Genomic DNA, 9,096 nt, shown 5'->3' on the forward strand with positions numbered 1-9,096 from the left:
TATTCTATTAAAGTTATTAATTTTTAAATAACTTTTTAACTTTATTTAAAAATATTATAGATTTAAAGTTTTTAATAATAAAATAAACTTAAAATATTTTTAATTAATAATAAAATATTTTAAATTTCTTTTAATTTTAAAATAGTTTTTAATTAAAAAGGATTTAAAAACTTTATAAATAAATATTAAAATATAATTAATCCCTTTAATAAATATTAAAGATTTTAATTTTTTAAATTAAATTTTTATAAAAAATACTAATTAGATTTATTTAAACTTAAATATTAAGATTAATTTTAATATACTTTTAACTCTATATTATAATTACTTTTTTAAAATTATAAAATATTATAAATTTTATTATTTTTTTCTTTTAATTTTAATTATTAGTTTAACTTTTACTTTAAATACTATTTTAATAGATAGCTAAGATAATCCTTAACTTCCTTTATTTTAATTCTACCTTTAATAGCTCTTTAATTAATAGTTATTATAACTTTAAACTTAATTTATAAATATTATAATTTTTATTAATATTAAATAGTTTAAAATATAATAATAAATATTATTATAATAATAATAAATAGTTAACTTTTTTATTATTAAAAAATAAGTTTTAAAATAATTTTAAAGTTACTTTTTAAATATTTTAATTAAATTAGGTATATAAACCCCTACTTTAAAATTTTTAACCCTAACCTTTTATATATAATAAACTTTAAATTCTCTTAAAAACTATAATATTACCTTAAAAAACCCCCCTTTATTCTCTTTTATTAAGGGTTTTATTACCTCTTTTATACTTTATTTTTAATTCCTTATACTTTTTTAATTTATTTAAATATATTAACTTAAATTACTTAAATAACTTTAACTATTTTATTTCTAATATTTAATAAATTTAAAATATATTTAATTTAAATCTTTAAAAATTTAACTTTATAATTTTAAAAAAACTTAACTTTAAAATTATTACTTTTAACCTTTTATTCTAACTTTAAAGTTTTAAAGTATTAATAAAAGAATTAAAGGTTTTAGTTTTTATTAATAAATAAAATTAATTAAATTTTAAATAACTTTAAAAATATTTTAAAGATCTTTTTAAAGTTATTATTAAAGGTTTTAAACTTATTCTACTTATAATAATTAAATATAGACTTATTTTTTTAAATTTTATATAAATATTTTAATAGTTTTAATACTTTTTATAATAAAATTAAATATATAAATTATTTTTATTTTATTATTATAAAGAGATTATAATTAAAAGATATAAACTTTTTAAGATTTATTATTTAATTATTATATTATTATAAAGTATAAATTATAAATAATAAAGTAATATTAGTTAATTTTAAATCTTTTAGTTTAATTTTTAAGGTAATTTTAACTATTTTAAGGGTATTTATCCTTTATTAAAGGATTTAATTTTACTTTTATTTTTAAGTAAGGGTATTCCTTATTAAAAAAATATTTAAACTCCTTTTATTATTATTTAAACTTACTTAAAACCTTTTTTTTTAATTATTTATTTTTAGTAATATTATAAATAGTATAAGGGAAAGAATTAGAATTATAATAAACTATAATATTAAGTATAATAATATAAATAAAAAAAGGTTTAAAAGTTTATTAAGTTTAAATTTAATATAAGATTAATTTTTATTTCTTTTAAAGAAAAGGTAAGTAAGTATTACCTATCTTTTAAAGGGCTTAAGGAAGGGGTATAGTTAGGCATTAAGATGCCTTTAAGGCGCTTCCCTATAGCTTTCACCTAACCGTTATATTTTATAAGGCTTATAAATATACTTACTTCTTAGCCGTTTATTAGATAGAGGCTTCTTGCTTTAAGTATTGTAGGGACTACTTAAATTAACTAGGAACTAACTGGAATTTTTAAATATAGAGGCTTAAACTTATACCCTTTTAACTTAAAATTAAGATAGACCTATAAAGTAGTATATTATAAATACCTTAATTAAAAAACTATAATTCTAAGTTACTTTATAACTTAAAATTAATTATTTATTAATTTATATTATTATATTAATTATAAATTTAAGTAAAACTTTAATTAAAAATAAAAATAAATTAAAATTTAATAAAAGTTTTTTAAAGATTTTATAAATTAATATTAAATTATAATACTTTTAATATTTCTATTAAATTAAAAACTAAAATAAATATTTATAATAAAATAATAAAATATTAAAATAATAGAATAATAGAATAATAAAATAATAGAATAATAAAATAATAGAATAATAGAATAATAGAATAATAGAATAATAGAATAATAGAATAATAGAATAATAGAATAATAGAATAATAGAATAATAGAATAATAGAATAATAGAATAATAGAATAATAGAATAATAGAATAATAGAATAATAGAATAATAGAATAATAGAATAATAGAATAATAGAATAATAGAATAATAGAATAATAGAATAATAGAATAATAGAATAATAGAATAATAGAATAATAGAATAATAGAATAATAGAATAATAGAATAATAGAATAATAGAATAATAGAATAATAGAATAATAGAATAATAGAATAATAGAATAATAGAATAATAGAATAATAGAATAATAGAATAATAGAATAATAGAATAATAGAATAATAGAATAATAGAATAATAGAATAATAGAATAATAGAATAATAGAATAATAAATAGAAAATTTATAATATGTAGAAAGAAAGAAATTTTAAAAAGTAAATACTATTAAAATTAATAAAGAAGTATTATATTAAATATAATAAAGTTTTATATATTAATATTAAACTTTAAATTAACTTAAAGTTAATTTAATTTAATTTTAAAATATATTAATAATAGAATAATAAAGTTTAATTTATTTATATAAAGATTTATTTAAATTATAATTTATAAAACTTTTATTTAATAAAGAAATTTAAATTAAAACATTTAAATTTAATATATATATATATTTAAATTAAAATTTAAATAAAAGTTTAAATAAAAGTTTAAATAAGAATTTAATTAAAATAGATTTATAGAAATTTTATTAACTACTAATATAATAGACCGCTTAGCTAAAAGACTATAATAACTAATTTAATAATTAGCTATTTTAATAGTTTATAAGCTTAGTTTTAAGCGTTAACTTTAGACCGTTATAATCCTCTCTAAGGTTTTATAAAGCACTTAAATAACTTAAAGATAGATTAAGTATCTATAAAAGATCTAAAAATCTTTTAAATAGAATAGGTATCTATAGTATACTTAAGTTACTTTATTAGAGTAAACAACCTATTTTAGCACCGTAACTATAAACTATAAACACTATACCTACTAACTTACTAATACCTTAAATAAGATCTTTTTAAATATAAGGGCTTAAACCTATACTCTTTAAATTAGTTATTAAGATAAATCTATAGAAATTCTATTAACTACTAATACAATAGACCGCTCGGTTAAAAGACTATAATAACTAATTTAATAATTAGCTATTCTAGTAGTTTATAGGCTTAGTTTTAGGCGTTAGCTCTAGACCGTCACATTAACCTAATAGTAGCCGCAAGCCTACCCTCTTAAACTTAGACGAATAGCTCCCAGGGCCCCAGCAGGGGCTCCCCACCTGGTATAGTGGGTGGTGTGGGTGGTCGATTAAAGTTAAATACGGTGCTCTAATTAACTAGCACCCTAGGTATACACTTATATAGGTGTACACCCCAATTTTGCGGGTGCGAATCCTCGATCTCTTAATAAGTGGTTGATTTCAAGTTATGAGGTAACTTGGAATTATGGTCTTTTGGCCGGGGGCATCTGTGGTGTACCATTCTACGGGTCCGTCTCAGTTGCCGTTCACTATACTTAGTATAGTAGTATAACATAGTAGGTATAACTAAGCCTACTATATTATACTAAAGAGCCTATTGTATAAAATCTAGTAGGTTTAGGTGTAAATAGGGGGGACTAGGGGGGTAGGAGGGAGGAGGAGGGAGGGGGAGGGGGAGGTAAGTTACCTACCTAGGTAGGCAGTTACTTAAGTAGGTTACTATGAATACAGCTATTTTAAAGATAGCTTCGACTTCATGGCGTAACCTTTGGCGCTTTATGTGCGGACGCTGCCATAAAATAACTCGAAGGTCTTGCTTTAGTAACAAGAAAGCCACAGTACTAAACCCTAGTGATGTCAGGATTCGTGGTGGTCTACGGAGCCGCTGGAGGTTGGTCTCGAGTAGCGACGTCTGTGCGGCTGCGACTAGGCTGTCCACAATCCAGTTTATCACAAGCGACATAGCCCTACTTAAGATGTATCGGCATCATGTCGTGCCCAATTCATGTCTTCAAATATGCGTTTCTGTACCTTCTCTACTGTACCTAACGCCACAGCAGTGCCTTCCCCCCCTTACCTCCTGGGGGCCTCAAAGTCTTCCCAACTTCCAAGGTTGCTTGCAAAATCAGCAGGGACAGGAACCAAACGACATTCACAGAAATGAGTTATATCTGGGATTTTCCGCCAAATTCGGCCGTGCAGCCGTCCTTTTTCAGCACACTGTCTTCAGGGATGGACCGAGCTTGTGCGATTCTAGGCTCTATCCGAAGACGTCTGCTCGGACACCACCCAAAGCGCAGTTTTCAGACGCAGTCACTGCTTCTCCAACTGCCCATCGAGTTGCTCTTCGAAATCTCGGACTTTCTTCCAAAAGAATCATTAATCGCTTTTTCAATAACTTTTACCTCCTTGTTTGGCGTTCTATTCCCGAAAGGCAAACTACACCGGTGGCAGCTCGACCAGCTTCTTCAGCTTTTAGAGCGAGACCTCAGCAAGCAACTCCCGAGGTCTTCTTCTGTGAAGTATGTCACATACTCCATCACTTCTGTCCGCCGTGCAGACCAGGACAAAGATATCGCTTTGATACTTCCTGTTGGCTGAAGCTTGTGATTGGAGATGGGTACCACCTTGTTTTCAATCATGCTCTCCTCGCTTTTCACAAGCGTATCTTAGGGGATGGACTGGACTTGAGTCTATTGAACTATATCTTACCTAATTCCTTGGGCGGCTGGGAGGTTACTTTCGAAGCAAGAGTCATTCAGAATGAGCTCTATTTTCGCGTGTCCCATACACTCTCCCTCAACGGAACGGGCCCTACAAATCGCCAAAAGCTTGACCGCACGCAGCATGGAATTTGTAACCATGTTACGATACACCAAGCAAGACCACGTTTGAGTATCTCACGCAGGCGAATACCGGGGCTCACTGGCACTTATCCGCAGTGGCTTTTGGAATACGGCCGGAGTTCATGGTTTTACGGTGTGCCGCAACGAAGAAGTGTCCTTGAACTAGTACCTGGGCAATACTTGGAGACTGGGTTTGCCCTCACGGACTGCCGCGAAGCACGAGGATCCTGTTCAGTCTGCTTGACAGACTATGTTATCAAAACAAATAACATGGACTCCAGCTGGCTGACAACAATGTCAGAGCCACGGAAACCCTTGAGAATCGTCATCACTGCGTACCATCAGCTGGCCCCTCGCCGTTCGCATTTCAATTGGAAATGGCTTACGTATGCGACTTCGCTCCAAGATATGGACGTATCACTACTTGGGAAGCGATCCAAGGATGGACTTTATGCGCCAGGGTCTGTACAGAGTCGCTGGGATCGTGGTTGACCCTCCAGGTCTTCTTTTTGGGCCTGTCACATAATTACATTGTTTCCGTATTAATGCCGCGTTGTTCAGAAAGTAAGAAGATATCATAATAGAGCTCTTATAGCTAACTTGTATACCTTTCATGTGTTGACTTCTGGGAAGTGCTCCTTTGCTCCTATAAGAGGTTAGGATGTTGTCTTGTGAGATGTTGTTCTGCGGAGCAAGGGGGGGTAGCCTTGGCAGTTTATCCCACGGGAGGTTGTCCAACAGGAGGTTGTCCCACAGGAGGCTGGAGGATAGAAGCCCCGGACGCGTAGCGGACACCCAAGCAAACCTCACATTGGGAATTCCCCCAACACGCAGCAACTGCCTGCACCCGTGGGGACCATTCCAGGTTAATTGACACCGGGGGGGAGGGTGGGGGCAATGCGGTATGGACAGGAATATCGCTCATATGACGCGGACGCGATCGGTGCCGAACTTCGGTCCCGAATAGACACGCTGGCATCGAAGAGGCCCTTTCACGTTTTAGAATGCCGTCAGTCGCCTTGCTTCGCCAACCTATCCACATCGAAGCCTCGTCTAAATTGCTAGTCCGACTATGATCCGAGGCCGGCTCATGGGTGGTTGTGCAAATTGTGAAACTGCAACCACGGTGTGTGCGACGTGAATGGAGGAACAGCCTGGATGCCTGGCCGTGGGGTCGAGAAGGGGTCGGGGTAGGTGTGCTTGGCTCGTCGCGTGGTCTACGAAGGATCTGCCTTGTCAGAGTTCTGAGCTGGCCGGCTTCAGCGGCCAACGGCCACAGGATGTCAGCCCAGGCTGCATACCTAGGTATGCTCTGGGGGAAGAATTAATTGATCGACGATGTTCAATATTAAACAACAACGGGGAATGCCGTTTTCACGTTTTACCCCTGCCGTCTCTATTTTTATTCTCTTTCATCCCTTACTTGTGTGCAGTGACTGCTGGAGTATGCGCTGGCCACGCTCACTTCAGTATTACTACTATTAATATTTAATTTCGAAATGTCCAATGCTTCTAGCTTCAGCGACGGCTCTGATGCCCCGCAGGCTGTATTTCCAAGTCCTGAACTTAACACCCACAAGATTCCCGTCAATTACTCAGAGGGAAAGGAAGTCTCGAGTCTAGACAGAGGGGCATATGCCCGCAACCAACCATACGGGCCTTCATGTTATAATCACTATAAAGCAGGCTACGGTGATTGTTACGATAATTACGACCGTGAATTACAACCTCGGCATGTGGAGTTTCTAAGACCAACAGTCAGCAGAAGAATATGCGGACTTCGGCCGGCATGGTTCTGGACGACCGCAGTATTGGTCGTGCTGCTCCTCATCGGTGCCACCGCCGGGGCAGTTGTGGGTGGGATGATGCGCCGCCAGATCAAGACTTCCTCACCGTCCCCGTCAACATCGTCGGCAGCAAAGGCCGAGCTACTGGGCTCTCAGCTCAGCGCGGTCAACTGGACAGACAGCACCGGGGCACAGCGCAGAGCCATCTTCTACCAACGGAATGGGACGCTTCACGTCAGCCATAATGCCGCTGGTGTCGACGGCAAGAGAGTATGGGGGGAACTAGATATCGAGGCCCAGTTCCCCGCGGGTGCGGTGGGGGCCATGAACGCGACACCGCTGGCAGCCAGTTTTAAGAGCGCCGACGCTGGCAAAGACATGTCATTCAGCGCTGCTCTTTATTATTTGGACACTGAGAACAACATCCGCGACCTTGTGAGTACGGCGGATGACTTATCAACGTGGTCCAAGGGCCCACTTTGGGGCGTCACAGTCGCCGCGAATCCAATGTCAGGGCTGGCGGCGGCGGCGCACATGTGCGCGAAAGGGTGCCTTGGGGACCGCATCGTCGTCTTCCAGGGGACTGGTGGCGATCTGTTCGCGGTAAATGGCCCGAGGTGGACCGAACCCCCAACTCGGATCGTTGCGGCGAACATCGGCACGCCTCTCGCCCTGACGCAAGCAGCGTATGTCAACGGCTCCAGCGACGATCCGCCCGTCCAGTGGACTGCTGAGCAGACGCAGTTGCGCTTGTACTACCACCGTGCGCAGAACATTGACGAGTACTTGTTCAATGACAAGACACCGTTGGCATGGACTCCAGGTAAGATACAACAAAGCAGATTTCTTTTGATCCGCGGAATTACCTGGAAGAGGCACGAATTGCTGACAGGCTGACCGGCGGCAGGTTTCGTGGGAGTGGCATCAGGTCTCGAAACGGATGCAGCACGTGGGCTTGCAGCATCGCCCTCGGGTCCCAACAGCGTCGTGCAGGTGGTGACACTGAAGAACTCCGGCAGCGCCGTGGTGAGCTTCGTGAAGGGCTCGACCGGCCACTTCGAGGATAGCACCGTCGACCTGCCAGCGCGGTTCACTGATGGCGGCGATGTCATTACCGGGGTACCGAGCCAAGGGGCATCGGCTATCACTCTGAGCCACAACTTCGGCTTCTATGTGCTCACCGAGGACGGAAAGCAGATCCTGGAGTGTAAGTCCGACTGTCCATATTATAATTACATCCCCTCTTCTCACAATATCTGTCGTTTTCCCGCGTGAACAAGGCCGTTCCAGTCTCTTTGAATATGAAGTTGACGTGGCACTAGATAGCTGGTCCAATGCGGGCCCGGACTCGTTCCGATTTCAAGCCACGGTCGTATAGGAGGTTGTTCTATAGGAGGTTATGATGTGGACCAGTATACAAGATTTAAAGTGCAATTGCGCACGGCCACTTCTCAGTAAAGTTATATTGTAAAATATGCGTTGTATACGTTGACTTAAATGCAAATCCATCAACATTTCACGTAAAGCTTCAACATACTATACATGTATTTCTAAGGTTGGTGTAATTGCAGAGCCTGGTGTTTCCGAGCATAAGTGATGCTTATCCTTATTTTGGCACGGTCTGGTATCCAGATCAATATTAATTTGAGATTAAAGGACACCTTCCACTCAGCCATTGATATTGCCTTTCACGGTTACCTAGCTACATGCGATTAGGAACAACCTTGGAAGCCACGTTCTTGGAAACCTGCGCACATCTTGGCTTGGCCAACTTTTTCGCGGTAACCATGGAAGATATGGGGCACTTACTCAGAGATCATCAATGTTGGGGCTGACAGAATCGAGGTCCGACCTAGTACGCAAGGAGCATTAAATATTTTCATTTCTCGGTGCTGTTATGTTACGAGGGGGTTGATCCCATGCAAGACCCCGGATCCCGGCACAGGTACTACCTACTTACACCCGTGGTCCAGAGCCATCTGACACGCTGCAGAAAGGGTGTCACCACCTTGTCAGCAACCAGCAACTAGATAACCGAATATCATGACCCGGTAGTCGTGCCGGGGGCTATTTCGGCGGCTACTGTAGTTGAACATGCGGGGTTTGAAGCGTGATAATGCACGCACTCATTAGGGTACTACGGAAG

The 9,096-nt window shown here is 36.5% G+C and overlaps 1 protein-coding gene across 1 annotated transcript; it reads left to right on the forward strand.

Moving 5' to 3' along the window:
- Positions 1-6,662: 6,662 nt before the first annotated feature.
- Positions 6,663-8,225, forward strand: KVR01_013525 (uncharacterized protein; the record flags this gene model as incomplete). Its single annotated transcript, XM_044794370.1, has 2 exons — positions 6,663-7,773; positions 7,858-8,225. 2 exons carry the CDS (start codon positions 6,663-6,665, stop codon positions 8,223-8,225), a joined length of 1,479 nt encoding a protein of 492 aa, XP_044637453.1.
- Between the last annotated feature and the right edge of the window lie 871 nt (positions 8,226-9,096).

This window comes from Diaporthe batatas (genome assembly GCF_019321695.1).
Source record: "Diaporthe batatas strain CRI 302-4 chromosome Unknown Contig00028, whole genome shotgun sequence".
In the NCBI taxonomy this organism is placed as follows: domain Eukaryota; kingdom Fungi; phylum Ascomycota; class Sordariomycetes; order Diaporthales; family Diaporthaceae; genus Diaporthe; species Diaporthe batatas.